Source organism: Phasianus colchicus, chromosome 13 (assembly GCF_987193195.1).
Source record: "Phasianus colchicus chromosome 13, bPhaCol1.hap1.1, whole genome shotgun sequence".
In the NCBI taxonomy this organism is placed as follows: Eukaryota; Metazoa; Chordata; class Aves; order Galliformes; family Phasianidae; genus Phasianus; species Phasianus colchicus.
The window spans coordinates 2915142-2934455 of NC_143448.1; the positions used below are offsets into that span (position 1 = coordinate 2915142).

Here is a 19314-nt window from a genome sequence, read left to right on the forward strand (position 1 = left end):
GCCAACACCTCCAGCTGCCTCTCTGCCACCACCACACACAGCAGCAGAGGAATCGGCTCACGACAAAGGATCACATCACAACCCAAGTGCACCCTCCAACCAGGCCCACTGCCACTCACAAGCATGTTTGGATGGTACACACCACAACAACCATACATTTTCACCTGACTATATGCTTCCTTTCAGGCTCAATTCAGGAAAATCTGTGATTTAGGGCAGAAAATATTGTGATGTCACTGTGAACGCTGGCGATGGCACCGAACCCTCAGCAGGCTGCATTTATCGAGAAGTGAATGCTGAAGACAAATCCCAGGGCCAGGGCTCTCAGGTGCAAGGAGCCAGGAGATGCCAGCAGGAAGGACAGCAGCTGTGCTGATGCCTTCCCACCCTCATAGATGTCTGAGATGGAAACTATTTGTCTCTTCCATCCCCAACACGCTTAGTGTACACTGGTTTATTGAGAGGCTTATCTAATATATTAAACCCCAAATTCTCTTTTTCTGAATTGTAATTGAATTCCTATTTCCAGTCAACACAAGGCAGAAGGGAAAAAAACATCTCTTCAGCAATGAGAAATATCCTTAAGCATTTTCCAACGTTGCTACACACCTGCAGCCCCCAGGCCCCTCCACCCCATGCAGGGGCAGGACTTGGCAGAGAGGGGTTTCCCAGTAAGCCTCCAGCAGCAGCAGAAAGCAGGGCTGGTTCTGGGGCAGGAACCAGGGCTTCCACCACCCTATAACCAATGCACCCCATCACAATCCCCAGCCCGCATCCATCAGGGTCACCATAAGCCAGCCAGGGCATGCACTGGGCTTGCTAAGCAACCAGAACTTCAAAGCCTGATGCTATAAATAAGCACTAATTAAGTTTTGTGCAATGCTAGTTCACACCGGCACGCTGACACCAAGCCACAATGATGCTGGGGACAGAAACCCAGCAGGAGGGCAGCGATGGAGGAGGCACTGCTGACACCCTTGCAGTTGGTGCTCAGCCTCATGCTGCCCACAGGCAGAACAACATCTCTCAGCACCCACCTTTTCCTAAACGATTTCCTCTCCACAGCTCGGCTGGCACAAAGCTTCACCCTGATGGGGTTTTGTGCAACAGGGACACAAAACCCCAAACGCTGCTTATAATGGGAATTAAGCCTGGTGGATTCACAGCTTGGAAAGGTCCAACAGCTTTAGAAGCCACCAGAGGGAACGTACAACTTGCTTTAAATGGTTGCGCAGAGCTGGACGTGTTGTTTAGCAGCAAAACTTGTGTTCCCAGCCCTGATTTGTTCCCATTTGTAACACAAGCCCCGCGATGCCTGATGCTTCCTCGTAAACCCTCAGCTTCTGGAATCGTGTGCTCAATGGAAAACACAGGAAATCTGCCCGGTCCCAAAGGCCCAGGATAAGCAGCGGGCAATCAGGCAGCTGAGCACGGAGCAGAGAAGGCAGCCCAAAACTCACCTGAGCTGCTGGGAACCGCTCAGCACAACGCAGCGAGCAGCCAAGCCGCGGAGAAGGATGAGTCAGGAACCTCCACAAAGGTTTAAAACAAACCATAAGGACTTCTTTGCAGAGCAAGGGGAGGCATTCCGTTCCTGCTTTCAGCTGTTTGGTCGCTCAGCTCCTTTCCGACAGACAAATTCACCTCTCCTGCTCCTCACCTCCCCACGACTTGAAGCCAAGGCTCCCAAACAACGAGCAGCAGAGCGCAGCAGCACAACCCAGGCGCTGCGCTCCCATCACGGAACCCCCGATGTCGGCAAACACCCCTGACATCACCGGGCCGGCCGAACCACCGCCGCTAAGCCCCGCTAAGCCCCGTCCCTCATCTCAGCGCTCCCCGAGTTCCCCCGGCGCTGCGCTTCCCAAAAGCGGGAAGGCGGGCGGAAGGAGCCCGGGGCGAGAGAGCTGCTCCCGCTGTGCCGCCCTCCGTCCCGTCCCGTCCCGTCCCGTCCCGTCCCGTCCGCACTCACCGCACGGCGCGGGCCGAGCAGCTCCCGCGGGGCGCGGGCTCAGCTCCTCGCCATGGCCGCTGCCCGCCGCCTCTGGGGGGCGCGGCCCTCAGCGCCGCCCCCTCCTCCGCCCCCTCAGGCGCCGCCGGGCCGGCCCGCGCGCGGGGCGCTGAGGGGAGCGGCGTGAGGCGCCGCCCTGGGCGGGAATCGATCGCGATGCCCAACCTGAGGCCGCCGCCGCCTCTGGTTCACCTCAGGCCCGCGCGGCTCTTGGGACCCGACGGGTTTCCACCGTGGGGCGATGATAAAGATGAAACCTCGTAGTGAAGGCTGTAAAAACGCTCCGATGTGCGGGTGGGAAGGGCTGCAGGGAGCCCGCAGCTTCTCTGTGGAAAACTTTCCAGACGCGGCGCTGGGAATGGGGGGACCGACAGCACAGCGGGGCAGCCCGGCACTGACAGGGTCAAACTGGGACCGGGGGCGTTATGGAATCATTACGGTTCGAAAAAACCCCGTCTAAGCAGCCGCCCCCCTGCCAGCAGTGCTGCCGCACGCGAACACCTCCGTGAAGCTGCAGCGTCCCAGTGCCCGGCCGCCCTCCCACAGCAGCTTTTCCTCACGCCCAACCTGACCTCATCCCACACCTCGGTCCCTTCAAACGCAAAGTGGTTTCCACACAGCAACGTGTCAGGCCCGAAGCAGCCAATACAGCAGCGGGGCTCTGCTGACACCTGGCGTTATGTGCAGCCACAATCCGGGCGGATGGATGCCAGCATCGGGAATTTGGGGGTGAACCCGAAGCTGTAGGGGGTCGAGGAGCCCTCCCAGGCACTATTTAATGGCTGAAGCCCAGAGCAGAGCTGCACTGATAGCACGTCTCACCTTACAGCAAACTGTTCCCAACATCAGGAGTCAGGGGGCTGCAGATCACAGCCTTCGTTTATTTTCTCATCTTTTCCTTTTTAACACATCCACCACTGATCACAGGGCAAAGGCAGCCCCCCCCTCCCTCTACCTCCCAGAGCCAAAGAACAACACTGACTCGAGAAGTAAAGCTCTCATCCAAGTGGCATTTCCAATCACCCCATTGGAATCAAGTTTTTGCCATTGAAATAAGGAGGAAAAACAGCACATGCCAGTAAGCGAGGAAAAGAAATCATCACAACAGCTGAACAAAGTGAAATCTTGGAGTGCAGCAGAGAGGTGACCCAGAAGAGTACAGCTCTTATGGTGGCTGCTGCGAAACTGCTGAGGAGTGCCAGCACACTGCTTCCCTTCTTCACACCCAGCAAACATCGTTATTTACGAGACACAGCACTAAAACAATGATGAAAATGCAGGAAATACAGCTTTTCAGCTCACAGTCTGGACTGGAATGAGCTCTTACTGAGCGCTCTGCCCACCCTCTGTGTTTCCCCAAGTCCTGGGAGCCCAGGGGCAGGAGGAGCCCACTTTTAGCAAACCTGTTTGCTGGGAAGCTGTAGGGAAGCAATGGCACCGCAGCACTCGTGTGCCACGCTGTTCCTCCAGCAGACACTAGAAAGATCTGCATCTGCAACCTAGACCTGAAAACCCAAAATGAAGAGAAATGCCATAATTGGTGAAGCTTATCCTTAAAATCCAGTGTTTAAATCTCAGAGACTTGATTACTTTAACAAGTTATGATCTACTAAGAAATTTCACTATCATTTTTCTTTGTTGTGGCTTTGTCAGAGTACAGCCTCTGCCAAACGGGCCCCACTTCCAGGCAGTAGGTCGGTGTTCCACAGACCTGATGCTGACCCTAAAACAAGGCCAGCAGCTCCTCTAGGAGGAACAGACACCAGCTAGTCCCCCAGCCAGGGCCCAGAGTTTCCGCCTCTCTCCTCACTCTGCCCAAATCACAGCAGTTTGCTCTTTCCAGGCAAACGCTGCTGTAAACAAAATTCCATCAGCTCACCACAAGGATTAAATATTTACAGCACAAACACATAAGGAAAACATTATAACACAAGTTAATAAATAATGAGGACGACATAGCTGCAACGCAAGCTATCATTCCACGCAGACAAGGGGCAGTCGTGGTTGGTCTCAGCAGTACATCAAACTCAGTGCTTGGGATCTTTTCCCTTTGGTCTTCATGGGTCCAACAGCAGCACAGCTAGGTTTTGGGATTCAGTAGTAGAGGCCTGAAGGATCCTTTCTGCAGTTCACACTGCAGCATGTCAAGCTAACTCATCCCTCACTTCACCTCAAAGACACAGTGCAATTGGGTCATCCAGAACCCCACCAAAATTCTGGAAAGCTGCACAGAAAAGCAGGCATATCCTCTCACACAGAACGGTCACAGTTCTCTTAAAAATTGTTCTTCAGCCTCAGTACTTTAGTTTTCTCACTGAAATACATGGCAGTATCAGCCTTTCCATGTAATCGCCATGCAAATACAGATCACTGTGCAACAGTCATTGCTGGACAACCATTGATCTATCATTTGTACTGCGATAACACGAAGGCTTTACCAGGAAACAGAAGCAATTCTGCAGGAGGAAGAGCCTGCTATGAAGCGAGCAACAACCTATATTACAGTCCTTAGAGGTATCTCACAAAGAGCTATATACAATTTTCAAACAGCTTGTTCCAGTGCATTTGTGACTGTGTCAACAGTTTACAGTTCTGTTAAAAAAAAAATAATTACATCCTCTCCTGGAGGATGTTTATCCTTTGATTGGAACATCCTGTAGGTGCTGCAATCTTGATTAAAGATAATGAAGTATTCTGCTGGTTTTCTGAAAGTGTGATCAGATGCATCTCATCATCCCAAAGCTAGCTGAAGAGTTGGTACACCGAGAATGCTGCCTGCTCAGCAGCAGTTCTTCAGTCTTTTGGTTCACAATAAAAGCTCACCATAAACAAAACACACGTAAGTGCTCACATTTCGTCCAGTGCAGTGAAGGAAGACATAATTACAGGTTTTAACTGGAGGAATTTTGGTTTCCAGGGTTCTTCAGGATCCCTTTTAGTGCAATTCTTGAGGTCAATGGAAAACGGAGAGCAATTTCAATTAGGTGAGGGCTGTCCTTTGCTAACAGAAGGAGAAGCACAGTCTTGGGTCTTGGCTTGTCAAACTTTCTGCGAGGCCCTTGGACACTGGATTGTCCCACAGCCTGCAACAACAGCAAACACATAAATGCAGGACTTGGCATGGTGGGCCAGGAGGTGGCACACCCAACACAGCAGTTAACTGGAAGAAGCAGCTTTGGATTTTTATAAAAACTGGTCCAAAAGTGCAAAGCAGAGTCATGTCTCAGCAACACAGCAGCAATTCAGCAGCTGCCTGCCTGCTAAGATGGACTCATTGATCTAGGCTGGGAGAGGTTATGGTTTTGAAATGTCCTCAGGCCAGGACTTCCTTTTGTTCCAGGGCCCTGGGCAGCCTGGTCTAGCATTAGGGTGGGATGGTTGGTGGCCCTGCGTGTGGCAGGGGGGTTGGAGATTCATGATCCTTGAGGTCCCTTCCAACCCTGGCAATTCTGTGATTCTGTGACTTTCTCTGGCCTGGCAAACCCTGTTTCCTTGGCTTGTGTCTAGATGCCCTGCAGCATTCTAGTCCATGCAAGCCAACCTGGGGCAGCAGGTCAGCACAAGACACATCTCTCCCAGGACTGGTCACCCCAGCTTCCCCTAAGTGGATCTACACTCAGCCTCAGTAACACCCACTCACCTTATGAACTGAATTTCTGGGCACCTGACAAGTCCCTCTGCCAGCTTTGTAGCACCACAGGCACCAATGCAATTTTTCTCCAGGCTGTTTTAAAAAACAAAAAGTTTTAAAAAGCAAAACCAAATCAAGAGCAGAAAACAGCAGAACCACCGCTGCCTCTTTTCTCTTGTCTAAGAGCTATGCTTTTTCACAAGCATAGCAATGTTCCACAATGGACACCAGCCTCGTCTTGATGACCACAGCCCTATTTATACATGAAACGTGCACTGTTGCCCACAACCTCCTTCTAGCAATAAGACTTCTAGGCTCCACTGCATATTTTCCCTGCCCAAGACAAACAAAACTCAGTTCCTGATCCCGTGAACCACAAACTATTATTTTTGTACAGCTGAGGGATGGAAGGCACATACTACATGTTCCAAAGGGCCAAAGGGAGGGAAGCAGATGATGGTCCCTACAATGGAATAGCACTGCACTGTGATGCCACTGGATCAGAGCTGAGCGGGTAACATTGAACCCAGATCCAGCACAGGAGCAGCATCAGAGCTTCCCGTGTTCTCCTATGGCCCAAGACCCACAGTTTGGCCACCACAGCCTGGGTTATGCATTTCTTGCCCAGCCACAGGCTGTCTGAAAAGGGTGCTCATCTAGACCACCCCAGGCACCAAAGAGAAGTAACAAACTGCAAGCAGCAGCTCACCTGAGGCTGTTAGATGATGTGACTCACACTCAAGGAATATCATTTTGTCTTTCCTGACTCAAACAGGAAGCACAGGCAGGATAGCTTTTACTTAAATACCGACAGCAAACACCTCCAATTAAATAAGTCTGCCTCAGCACCTCTGTGCATCACCCAAGCAAGGCTGGCCTTTGGCAGCAGGCTAAGTAAGCATTTGGATGGCAGAAGCCTGTCCCTCTGCTGCTCCTAGCATTCATCCCACAGGAGTACTGCAGCTGAAGGCTCAGAGCCACAAATACAAGTCTTCTGGTGCTACTCTCAGGGCTGTACTCACTCTAACATCTTCAGCTTTTCCATCCCTGGGAGGATGCTGGCCAACGCTTGGGCTCCTCCGTCACCAAGGGCATTCCAAGACAATCTAAGACAAGAAATCCCAGCCGGTGAGTCAGCCAAGCCCAGCTGAGGGCAATAAGTTCTGGCTTTTACTTAATGCCTGAGATACCTGTGATCTCCATTCCCACCCATTCCCACACTCACATTATCTCCTCCATGGCAGGGCACTGTTGGAAGCCACGAGAGAGTAATTTTGAAGCATCATCAGTGATTCCACAGAGTTTCAACCTGGAGCAGAGGAGGGAGAGGAAAAAAATAGAGAGGTTGCATTGTGCTGGCGTCAGAACTGGTGGGAATCTGGCACCAGCACCATCTGCTGCAGTGCTACAAAGCCATGCTCTGCCCAAGCAGTTCAATGCCCTGGTACTCACTCAATCTTCCGGAGGTGCTCAAAATGCAGCAGTCCCTCAGACAGGGCATGGATACTTTCTTCTCCAAGGTTGTTTTCAGATAAACTGTAAGAACAGTAGGAAACTGGAGTTAAGACATTGAGTTAGCAACTGGTGGAAGCTGGCCTTCCATGAGGCCACCCTGAGTAGGGACAGAGCCTAGATGCAGCCCCAGGGTTTGTGGGTTGAAATGCCTCCTGCCTGTTGAGCAATATCAGTCCGTATGTTTGGCACCATCCCCAGTGCTCCTGCCACAACCTACCTTATCTCTTCTAACAGTCCACATGCCACCAGGGCTCTGGCCAGCTCTGTTCCTCCTGCTGGCCCGATGTTATTGTGCTGCAAGCTAGCCAAAGAAACACAAGTATTGGAGGATTATTTTAGAATAAAGCTGTAATAAAAGCTTACATATAACTTGCCAAGAAGAAAGCTGCAGCATCTTTTGAATCGATGTCTCATGCTGATTGCTGTTCCTACTGCTGCCAGGGATACCTGGCCTTAAGGACAAGCAGCTCACTGGTTTTGCCCATGCTCAGAACAAAGGAGCACAATTAGCCAGCTGGTGCAAAAGCAAATGCTGCATGGCACCACTGGGAGCCTACCTCCAGCTCTGTGCTCACGGGATCAGTTTGAGATGGTGAGGAGCAGCATTAGGAACAAAAGTGGATGGGCCTCAAGTCTGCAGATTTCTCGACACCTCCCCAGTGAAAACAAGAACCTATCCAGAGGATTGAAGCCTCTCATCACTGGGATTGCTTCTCTAAGCTGTGTTTTGATGATACTTTAGACAGGATGGAAAACATATTACTCTGCTAACTGAGCCCAGTGACCTCTTTTAGCTTGCTTCGCTACTGCAGTGTAGCATGAGAAAGTCCAACATGTTGGAGCTCTAGAAAGACTCCAATATATGGTTTAAAAATGTAATACCACTGAGTTCAACATGAAAAATGACTGAAAGGTATCTGTACAGAATAGTGAAGGGCCACAAAAGCTGTTCATATTTCTGTTCACATTACATCAGAATAGGAAGATAGACGTGGTCTGTCAATTTATGTCAGTAGGTCAAAACCAATTAAAAGGGTTGCTTTACTGAAAATACAATGTGTGGTTCATCTCTAAAATTAATGCTGCAAGAGATTACACAAGAACAGCTGATGTGACACCAGTGGTGGAATGACTTCAGATAAGAAATAATATTGTTAGGGTTTGATGCAGCAGGGTAACTAAAGAGGGTCTCTCAACCCTGAGCCCCTTAAGAGCTCGGTGCACCACTTCAGTCCATGCCTTGTTCCATTTTTAGTGCCTTCTTTTGGCTGTCCAGGCTGATACTTACTGCAGGATCTTCAGCCTGTTCATGTGAGGCAGACAGAGAGCAAGTTTCACTGCTGCCCCATCTCCAAAAGCATTCCTTGATAGTCTGGAGAGGGCAGAAATGAAATGTTACTGAATGCAGTGAACTACAGAGCTTCATTCCTCAACTATGTGTCATCCACACAACTCTGTGACCTCCATTCCTCACCCACATGTGCATGGGACTGTGCTGAGAGGAGCTGGGAGTGGGCAGAAATAACAACGAGGTCTGAAATCCTGCAGCAGAAGTAAAGGAGTGACGTAAAACCCACTACATTCACACAGAGGTGATGTCTCTGGCCATCACCTTAACACTATGAGGGTCAGCCAGAAAATAGAGCAAGTAACTCAGATTTCTTAAGCACCACATGTGCTGCACGGCCCATGTGTCTGTGACACTGGCTGTTCAACTGCAGATCCATCCCTACAGATGCAGTTTCTATAGTTCCTGGGAACCTCCAAGCCCCCAAAGCTCCCACACCCAGCACCATGCATTCCCATCCTACACAACTGTGATTTTTTACCTTGCTCTCCTAAGAATCAGAGCTAAAACTGATTTTGGCCTTACTGGAGTCAGAATAGACTTGGTTTCTATGCCTTGATTTTTGCCCTGCTTCTTGAAGGGACATTGGAAATGACCAACTTACATTAGCTCCTCAAGGTGTTTGCAATTGGCAAGAGCTTCCATCAGCTTTTCTCCTCCAGCAGGACTAGGACAGTTCCGTGAGAGGCTAAAATAAGCACAAAAGACTCTCAGAGACTGAACAAGAAGCAGAACGTACCAGCTGTACCTCACTGTGGTCTGGGATAATGGGAGCCTTGGGTCTCTGCAGCAACAGGCTACACAGGGCTGCAGCAATTTGACCTGAGAAACAGATCTCTGGAAAATGGCCCTGGGATTTGTCCTGTATTTTCCTCAAGCACTGAACCACACGTGCCCCAGCAGATACCAGAGTGAAGGAGCAGTTTTTCTGCTCCCAGGTTCCCAGGTTTTTAACTGCAGAGCTGAACTTAACAGATAGTCTGGGTGTTCTCAATCTCATTCCCCCAGAGGAGGAACTGCATGGATCCACATCTCAGAGCAAGAACCTCATCTGAAGACAGTATCCTTGCTCTGATGAATTCCCAATTCCACCTCTACTTTCACCAGGAAAAGAAGAGCAGTGTAGCAACTCCAGGACTACTACTGTATGAACCCTGTGCAGGGTTCCCAAAGAAATGCACTGCATAGATATGAGACTTAAATGATTCCCCACAAGCTTGTGGGTTCACTTTCCAGGACACAACCAAACCTCCCTTTTCAAGCAACTAGCAAAGTATGGCAAGTGTCTACCGCTGCGTCTGGGAATGGCTGCATGAGACAGGGCTGGGACCTTCACCCTCAGCCTCTGTACTAGCAGAAAAATTCGATGTCAGACCCAGATGTACACAGGCAGGAGAAGGAAACACCTTCCATTGGTTTTCTATATTTTGTATGGTGTCTTCAATTACATGGAAAAGACTGGAAGGAGGCAGAATGCTGTAGGCAGGAAGGCAGCAGAGGGCTCCCTGCCAGGCTTCCCCACCAACTGGCAACAACACCAAATCATTGCAAACAAAACAAAGTGACTCACTCGATTCTCTTCAAGTTTTGCATTTCCAGCAGGACAGCAGCTATATTTATCAGGCCTAGATCTCCAATCTTGTTGTGGCCTAAACTTCAGAAAGAAGAAAAAAAGGCTGCGTTGTAAAGGAAAATGCTAGGCATCACAGTATGACATCTTATTTAACATCTCACATCTGCTGGATGATCGCTCCGACCTTGACAGCAGAATCAAAGAGCTGCTTGTCTTAACATTCTCGTGAAAGACTCATAGCTGTTAATGAGGCATTAAAAAAATTACAAACAGCAATCAAAATCACTGGGTCTTGTTAAGGGGTGGGAAATTACTTCAGCCAGAATTCCAAGGCACAGCTGGTCTTCCAAACTGCTGTGGTAGAGAAGGGACAGGACTTGGCTACAGGGAGATGTGGCGGGGCAGGGGGGCAAAAAGTCAGAGCAAGCTCTAACTAAAGACCTTCTCAGAGCAGGGAAGTGATGGATTTGAGGTTTTCCCAGGAGAAAAGGGGGTCTGTGGTCCCATAGATTTCAGAGAAGATTTAATTACAGAGGCTCCATTTAACCCACCTGCAATGGAGTGGCATTATAATAAACTCTCCCCTTTTCAAAATCAGGCTCTGATTTCCTTTAGCCCAAGGCTATACCTTATACACAACATTTTGTAACCACCTACCTTGTTTTTGTGTGTAAGCACACTGGGATCTTAGCAAATGTCGATGCTAAGGGTCACCCCTCTGCTGAGGAGAGACTGCAAGCAAGGAAAAACTTACTTGATTTCTTCCATGCAGTGCATGGTCCTCAGGGCTTCTGCGAGTCTGGAGCAGCCATCGTCACCAATGCTGTTGTGGTTCAAGCTGGAAACGATATCCACAGTAAAACATTTTACTCACAGATTGAGAGGATGGGCTAGCAGTGAGCTGAGGTCACATACTCACATCAGCCTTTTCAGAGATGGCATTTCACAGAGTCCAAGCACAAGTTTAGGAATGGCAGCATCACCGAGGTTCATGTGGCCCAGGCTACAAGATGAAATAACACAGGAACAACTAACTGCTCGTGGGCAGCCATGCAAGCACTCAGAGCAGAGGAGAGAGTACAAGGGCAGAAGAGAAATGGAAGTGTACCCTAGTCCCAGTGAACAGGTTTCAATAATACTGGATGCTTTTGAATGCTGATAAAATACCAAGAATCCCAAACCTTGTCTCTCCCACCCATCCTTCATTACAAGTAAAAAGGAACTACTGCTTTTTCCCTATCTGAAGCCTGTTCATAGTACAGGAAGAAGAAAGGGTGTAGTTTGATTAAAGCTTCAAGAAAGGTACAGCAGACACCAGCATCCGGTATACTCACTTGAGCTCTTCAATAGCCTGGCACCTCTGCAAGCCTGTAATCAAGCAGTCAATTCCAGCTGGTGTAAAACTGCAAGAGGTCAGCCTGCAAAACAGCAAGGATCAAATAAGCACAGTTCTTAGCACGATGTAGAAGAGGAGCTTACTTCTTCACTGCCCTATCTCATATCTACTGTACACAGGGCTGTGAGGACTGGGTAGGTCAGATCTTCAAAACACAGAACGTGCAAGTGCCAAAAAGCATACAGTGCCTCTGGCCAAGCAACCCCCAGTAGAGATACCCTCTGCAAGTCTGCCTCCCATTTACATGCAGCTGAAGGGGGCTGTGAAAAGGATTCAATGCTGTTTATACCAGACAACCTATTATACATAGCAGGGCTGTATAAAACGATGTACAGTGCATACAAGAGCCAAGGTCTCAATCTCAAATTGCTTCCATTTGAAAAAAAGAAAAAAAAGAAGAAGGAAAAGCAAAAACCTCAAGACATGACACCTCTACAACCATCTACAACGCACACTGCAGAGTGCTGCTCAGCACACAACCTCACGTGGCTCAGCAGAGATCACAAAGCTCATGGCCATACTCCAGACAAAGAGCATTTCAGAGAGGATCGGGGTGAGGCATGGGGTTGAACAAACTGTAAAGCATAAGGAAGAAATCCCAGCTGGAGACATACTCAAACTTCTTCAGATCTGGAAGAGGTAGCAAAATACTGACAAGCATTTCTGTGTCATCGTGAAGTTCAACATGAGACCATCTGCAAGAACAGAACAATGGATGTGAGAAGATGACCCACTGGTGACAAAAGGTCTGTATTAAGCCCACAGCTAAAGCACCATTATTGCTGGGACACTCATGTAATGTCAAGATATTGACACATGATGAGGCCCCACAGTAGCTCCCAGCCACGACAGGACTGCACAGATTAGCTTAGCTGGTCAGAGGGGAGAGTTAGATGCTTTCAGAGGATACCCCAGGAAGCCTCTATGGGGTCTTTTCTATTACCCATCCAAACACTGTATTTAGGGGACCTAGAGGACAAGCACAGACCTTGCACTGGCCTCTCCCCTGCCCTCTTTGATTTCCTCCATTTAATGCATGCTCTCAGGGCTTCTGCAAGTCTGGAGCAGCCAGCACTACCAATATTACTATGCTTCAAGTTAGAAAGGATATCCCCAGGAAAATGTGTTACTCAGTATGAGAGTAATACATCCCTATCCTGACCATAAAAAGAAAATCCACTCCTTTTCCCCCCAGAAAGTCTTCTGAGATGCCTAATGACTCACCTCAGCTCCTGAAGTTGGGTGCATTTGTCACGAACCTTTTGGTAGAAGCAAGCCTGTTTGATTTCTGGCTCATTCAAATTCAATCTGTGAGACAAAGAAAACACCACCAGCATCAGTGTCGATCAGCAGTTCCCACTGTTGTACACAGTGTTCCCTCTGCAGCAGCTGGAGCCCCTGGAGATAGGCTTAGGAATGGATCAGGGCTTTGGAAGTGCCCTCTCTGAGCAAGCTTCCCTCTGCCTGTGCCATACAGAGGCGTCTCAAAACTGAACACATGGAGCTGAGAGCCTCAGATACTGTGAAGTATTTTTCATCACAAGGCGAGCAGCAGAATAAGCTGAACAAAGAGATGCCTTCTCACCTGCTAACGACTGATCCCACCTTCTCCAGGCAGTGTGGGAGCCTTACACCTAGCTGGAAGAGGCTTTTCTCTTTACATATCCTGGAAGGCAGAGATCAGAGAACAACATGCATTTACTTTGCTGCCCAGAATAAAAATCAGGAGCACTGGATGGGGTAGAGATTAGCATTCATGCTAACCACCCATCTCTGAATACATGTGCAATGTTTAAATTAATTCCTGGGCACCCTATCTCTTATGGAAGATCAAGAACAGCATTTCCTTTCCATTGATCCTTCTAAAGTAGGTGACCACAAACTTTCTAAGAACTTCTATCCGCCAGACATTTGGGTCTATTCAAGTTGGCTTACAAATGCAATACAGTCAGAGAACGGAGAACAAAAGAACAAGTGAAGGTGCTGGCTTCAATACTGTTCTCTTAAAAGATCCAGGCTAAAATATCTACAAGCTACTAAAAGTTGAGCTGTTGCTTACGTGATTGCAGTGATGTTTCCATGGGTCTGGACAGCCAGCTCAAGAAGGCTCGTGACACTCAGCTTACATACCCAAGGCTCTTCTATGCTGCAAAGCACAATACAACAGAACTGCTTTATTCACATGCACAGATTCATCTCTTCCTCTGGCAGCTGAGTGCTCAGCACCCCATATACACACAAAGGCTGCTTTGCTGATCAAAGTAATGTCTGCAGAGGAAACAGGATGCAAATGAAGAACAAACAGAGGAGGATGTAAACTTCAACTTCTGCCTGCATATCACTGACAGCAACGAAAGAATCCTGGCTCTCGTGGCTCTAATGTTAACCAGCAGAACTGTGGGATGCTCTGGTGAGGACACAGTGCAAAAGGTGTTCACACAGAATTAAACCCTTCTTCGTAAGGCAGGTGGAAGTCTACAAAATCAGAACAGTTTCTTGCCACAGTTATACATGATGGTTCGTAATGAATGAAGCAGATAAAGCTGTAATATAACTTAGAGTCCTGCATGGGAACTTCTCAGGCCATCACTACCTGTCTTATGAAGCACAGTTCACTGTTGCTTTTGATGAAAGACCTTAAGATCATCAGAGCAGCTCCACATCAATATCTAAAGCAGCACAGTGACATCATACCTGATTTTTAGAGGACCTGGAGTTTTGCTCAGTGAACGTAAAAACCCCTCTGCAGCATCGACTGTCACATTGTTGTTGCAGGATCTAGAAATAAAGATGATTGTAATGAATGGCTTACAAACAAGCCCAATGGGCCCAAGCAGACCTTCCATCAGCCGTTCACCCACATGCATTCTGTCAGACTGGTGCAGTTCTGCAGGACCAACCACAGCTTTTCCAAGTGCTCTGGCTGAAAGCTGCACTCTGTGAGCCTGAAAGGATGCAAAAGAAGAAAGGTGTTAGTTCTTTACGAACAGTTCAGGTTTTCTGACTCAGAAATCTCAGGCACAAATCTGTATTGTTTACCTCAAGATCTTTCTTGGGTCATCTCTGCTTGTCAGCTTGATGATTAAAGTTGCCTTGGAGCACAGACTGCACAGAGAAGAGATACAAGTGTAGGATTTGGAGAGAAAATAACTATTTACCCAATGGTCAGAATTCAGTAGTACATCAGACTGCACACAACAATGCAGCATAGTAGTGACAGAGTGACCTGGCCCAGCTGAGAAACCAACTCAATGCTTCAATAAGGTCACACTAATGCTAAGACAGCACTGACAGTTAGAGAAGCAGTCCTGATCTGCCCTGCTCTCATCTGCCTCCTCCAGCCCCTGCACTCTCTGCTCCTCTGCCAAGCTTTGGGGAGAGCTCAAACAGAAAACTGCTGCTTAAATATAACTCTGCCAAGAGATTTGGCACCTATATTCAAAAGCAGGAATGAATGAAAGTTGCCCTTAGTTCAGTTTGGTTGACAGAGACTAACTCTGAAATCTCAACTTACTAAAGTGAATTAGGAACCACATTCTTTAGGAAGCAGATGCTGCCCTTGCACTGAGGGGTTTATTTACAGATATAAGCATAACAAAAATTATGATGTATGTAACCTAAATGTGCGTGTCTTTATACACAAAACTACTTGGCCCTGTGGAATAATGTTCTGCTACCTTCCTCTTTGGAGCCATGTTTGGCCAGTAGAAATGGACACAAGCAAAAGCTCTGCATGTAGAGTTAGCTCAAAATGTGGCCCTTGTTTTCTAAACCTGCACAAACTTTAGGATAATTAAGTGGAAAAAATGTAGGGAAGAGTCAGGAATGAGTGAGGAGACACATACCTGACCTGAACTTCAGTGGTGTTTCCAGAAGTGGAAAAGGCATTTATGAGATGCAAAACTCCACGCTGAGAAATCTGATTATGGCTGAGACTGCAAAGAAGAGAACAGAAAGGTGTTAAGATTCAGGGCTGTCCCCAAGTTCCTTAGTCAGAGAGGTGAAATTCCAGTTCAAAATTCAAGCTGGCACTGAAAGCAGAGCAGGAAGAAACACCTCTGAGACACAGCCAACTTCAAGAAGACAGTGTGCTCAGAGAGGTGAGTAACTGAAGACTTGGGGGACTGAGTCAGTTTCTATCACAGTACATGTGGAGGGCTCTTGAGCTGTACTCTGGCTCACCCAGACCTTATCTCTCAAGGTAGGACTGGGCAAAAAGCATGACAACCAGCTTCATGAGGCACTGTGTTTGAGAACCTTTCTGCTCAGGCACTTCCTGCTCCATTTGATGCTCAGGAGTTTCCCTGAGCCTGCAGATTCACAGCTGTTTCTTACTTGAGAGAACAGGTAACAGGCACTCGATGCAGGTGGTCCAAGAGGAACCTCAGGCCTTCATCTCCCAGCTGATTCCTGGAGAGACTGAAAGGCAAAAGGACAAAGCTATGAACCCAAACTCGAGTGGTAATGCTATTCTGAGAAGCTTCAAAGGAAAGAGGTGTACTTTCTGGATTTAGATCCCCTCTCAGCCTTTTAAATTTTCTCCTTTGTGAACTACTCTCCTACAAAACTACCACCTGCATGAACTCCGGGGCAAGCTCAGATAAAGAGCTCTGAGTCCTGTATCAAAGAAGAACTCAAAGAAAGCAACAAATACCTCATAATGGCCACAGAGTAAAAACCCCAAGGTTGCTGTCCTACACGAGCTCAAGCCCTCTTACAACATACATAAAGGAGCCATGTGATTACTAATCAATTTCTAAATCAGTTTCTAAAGTCTGAAGGAAGACACACACACAGGGAAACCAGGGTGATGTTGAGCCATGCTGACCCAGCTCTTTTGGATGACTCTTGCTCAAGGTGATGGTGACAACCTAAACACCACTTACTCCAGTTCTGCCAGCCACCCATGCTGCTCCAGGACTCTGCAGAGCTTCTCTATCTGCCTTTGGCCGATGGCACAGTCAATCAGCCTGCATAAGGCACAGCAAGAATTAAAGCCCATCCAGCCACTGAGGCTGCTGAATTGAGATCCAAAGCCTTGTTGACAAGACAAAGCTCCCTGACTACCAGCCCCCCAGTCTTCATACAATAGAATATTTAAGTACTTGCACAAGCCTAATCAGAACAAACAACTGCCACTGTTCTATGTCAGTACCTGCAGGATGTCTTCTGGCTTTGCGTGCTTGTTCTTAAGTGTAAAAAAGCATTTTGACTTGACCTAAAGCAAACAGAAAGGACAGTCCTTCAGCAATGCTCTTCAAAGATGACAGCTCTGTGATCCCTTTCAAGCTGAGCTGCTGGGCTCCAAGAAGCCCAAGAGTCTTACCGGACTTCCACCCTTCTGATGCGCTCACAGAGATTGATTGAGTTGGCAAATAAGACAGCACAACATGGGGAAAATGTGTTGTTCCTAACACTGAAAAGGAGAGAGGAAGAAAAAAGAATGAAATCAGCTCCCAGGAAGAATGGTTCTTATATACACGGCTCAATATTCCCACTGTCTCCTCTGAGATGCAAAAGCCTGGATCCACCCTATTTAATTCAACAACGCTGAAGAAAGATTCAAAGGCTTTGACCATGGACACCTGTTATGGATGCTGGAAATCATGTCCAAGGGACTGTTTAAGCAAGGGTTATCAGGGACATGGGGCCTAGAGCAGGTATTTGTCCTCTGGTCTTTTCTATCTGCATTAATGCACGCATTCATTAAAAAAAACATTCAGTGCTGCTTTCGCTCTCAAATAAGAGAGGTATTGATGTGAAACGTTCTGAGTGAGCCTGCACTTTCTTTACCTATCTTCTTAACTTACTATTTCTGTCTAATGCTCCTAAGAGGTGCAGTGCAATTGGCACTTTCTAAATGAATCCTTCATGGCAACACTGAAAGCAGAGACCCCAGACGTTACCTCAGTAGTGTCAGCTGGCGTAGGTATGGCAGGAAGCTCAGTAATCTCTCAATGCTTTGGTAACTCAGTGCATTTCCAGACAGACTGTAAAGCACAGAAGGAATCAAGTTACAGGGGAACCTGTATAGGGATATCTGTGATACCTACATGCATGTAAGATCATTACATCCTAAAAACCTTATTTTTTCATGATTACAAGAGTATAAAATATTGCTACTGATGCACCTCCTGCAGGTAGTGCTGGTATTATGCTGGGTGTTTTTAATTATTCTTTATTACTCAATTATCATTTTGAGCAGTATTAATCTAATTTTCCTAGTGCCCATCTCCTGCCTGCAGTGACCAGCTTTTCAGGAGTTCGTGGCTTACTGGCCAGGTGCTCTTTGGACATACTGTAAACCTGAGCCTTCAGGAGCAGAGGCCAACACTTATGTCTGAAGAATACTATGAGGATGCATAAGTGTTCTGTAACATTTACATACAAAGTAGGCTTAGGAGAGCCACAGGCACAGCTCCACGAAGGAGAGCTGCTGACCTCATCTCTGAATCATATCTGTGGGCTGGAGAGACAGACAGAGTGGCTGAGTGCACAACACTTACTCGATTTCCGTCAGCTGGGTACACTGTGTCAGTGTCTGGCACAGCCTGGTCACATCCTCAGGACCCACCATGCAGTCCCTGAGACTGAAGCAAACAAAGCACTCAGAAGCTCAACATTTCCCATGACCACAGTGTGAGAACACCCTCTTCATATTCCAGAGCCACGCTCCTCAGGACAAGGCCCTTAGCAACGCTCTTACTTCCGTTACATTTATTTTGCTATCTGCAATCTAGGACCGTGGAGTCAAAATCTGTAACAACCAGAGGATTTTTACTGACTCTGAGTTGATTCAAGAGAGCCAGGCCACCAAAATACCATATTACTTCAGGTGTTGCCCCACTACAGATACATCATAGGTACTTGAATTGTCTGGACAGCACCTTAAGCTGCTCAGCACTGTCATTTCTCGCAGAGCAATGTTGAGATGGGAGCTTCCTGTCTCATTCTCCAAGAAGGAAATCATAAACATCCCACTGGCAGGCCTCCATGGGATGAATGCAGTAGTCAGCCAGGCTGCACATCATTATCTATGGGTACAATCTTTCCCTGTAGAGCATGGGATATGCACTATTTATTTTCACATACACTCTTGCAGCCGAGGTCACCCCAAGTCTATCCCAAGAAGGTGTATTATTCACCCATCTGTCTCTAGGATATGACTGCATCCCTCCAATCACTGCACAGCACAAAGGTTGTTGGCCTAGGCTGATGCCAGCTGGCCTGATCTGTGCAAGGCTTTGTCAAATTATGCCAGCCAAGACCTTGTGACCAAGTGTTATTTTGGGGTATGGACACCCTGACCAGTTTTAACAGGGAAGAAGACTGAAGAGAGAGAAAGAGATTAAAGACAAACATATTCCAGAAGTGGTTCCATGTAGAAGAGATGCCATCTTTCCCTCCCAGACCCATTTCTTCACAATCAGTGGGATGGAAATGGGGGAAAGAAGTCTCTTCCCAAGAAAGCAGAGTCTGCCACTGAAGGCAGGAGAAGGAGAAACAGCTGGAGGCACAGGTCTGGTCCACACATTACACTACAGGCATGTCCCATAGCCAACTCTCCCTACATTCTGTGTGATAAAATGAAGCTGGGCTGCCATACCGAAAGCACTGTCCATTTGTTACGTGCTTTGGATGCACCAGGAAACAACTTCTCCATCTGCTCGTCCTTCTGAGCCTGGGGAAAGAACAGTTTCTCCCATCAGCTGTGCTGATGTCATTGCCCCCGTGTAACTGCAGAAGGGCAGTGGCCTCATGTTCCAGTCTGTCTCCAAGCTCCACCCGCTCCATGGTCTGCTGTTCCCAGAAGAAGGGTCTTAGAATCCCTCTTCCCAGC

The 19314-nt window shown here is 47.8% G+C and overlaps 2 protein-coding genes across 7 annotated transcripts in view; both read right to left on the minus strand.

Annotated features, from left to right (window-relative positions):
* The window catches only part of CPNE2 (copine 2), a 39421-nt gene extending 37313 nt beyond the window's left edge, over positions 1-2108 (minus strand). Inside the window, exon 1 of one of the 2 annotated variants that reach the window (XM_031615231.2) lies at positions 1973-2108. The gene's annotated coding sequence lies outside the window, so the exon portion shown is untranslated. Of the gene's footprint in view, positions 1-1460; positions 1848-1972 lie in introns of those variants that run through there. The other variant, XM_090149817.1, reaches the window with a different exon arrangement.
* A 52-nt stretch (positions 2109-2160) lies between these two features.
* The window catches only part of NLRC5 (NLR family CARD domain containing 5), a 38659-nt gene continuing 21505 nt past the window's right edge, over positions 2161-19314 (minus strand). For 4 of the 5 annotated variants that reach the window (XM_090149814.1, XM_031615178.2, XM_031615179.2 and 1 more), the window contains 27 exons: positions 19081-19155; positions 17981-18064; positions 17381-17464; positions 16801-16890; positions 16630-16692; positions 16361-16444; positions 15810-15893; positions 15320-15409; positions 14514-14579; positions 14336-14419; positions 14169-14252; positions 13534-13620; positions 13060-13140; positions 12699-12782; positions 12089-12169; positions 11413-11496; positions 10998-11081; positions 10833-10916; positions 10076-10159; positions 9110-9193; positions 8446-8529; positions 7375-7458; positions 7095-7178; positions 6868-6951; positions 6665-6748; positions 5652-5735; positions 2161-5094 (listed from right to left, as the gene is read on the minus strand). In XM_090149814.1, coding sequence (XP_090005940.1) covers positions 5013-5094; positions 5652-5735; positions 6665-6748; positions 6868-6951; positions 7095-7178; positions 7375-7458; positions 8446-8529; positions 9110-9193; positions 10076-10159; positions 10833-10916; positions 10998-11081; positions 11413-11496; positions 12089-12169; positions 12699-12782; positions 13060-13140; positions 13534-13620; positions 14169-14252; positions 14336-14419; positions 14514-14579; positions 15320-15409; positions 15810-15893; positions 16361-16444; positions 16630-16692; positions 16801-16890; positions 17381-17464; positions 17981-18064; positions 19081-19155 — 2227 coding nt within the window. In that variant the 3' untranslated portion in view covers positions 2161-5012. Of the gene's footprint in view, positions 5095-5651; positions 5736-6664; positions 6749-6867; positions 6952-7094; positions 7179-7374; positions 7459-8445; positions 8530-9109; positions 9194-10075; positions 10160-10832; positions 10917-10997; positions 11082-11412; positions 11497-12088; positions 12170-12698; positions 12783-13059; positions 13141-13533; positions 13621-14168; positions 14253-14335; positions 14420-14513; positions 14580-15319; positions 15410-15809; positions 15894-16360; positions 16445-16629; positions 16693-16800; positions 16891-17380; positions 17465-17980; positions 18065-19080; positions 19156-19314 lie in introns of those variants that run through there. The other variant, XR_016470828.1, reaches the window with a different exon arrangement.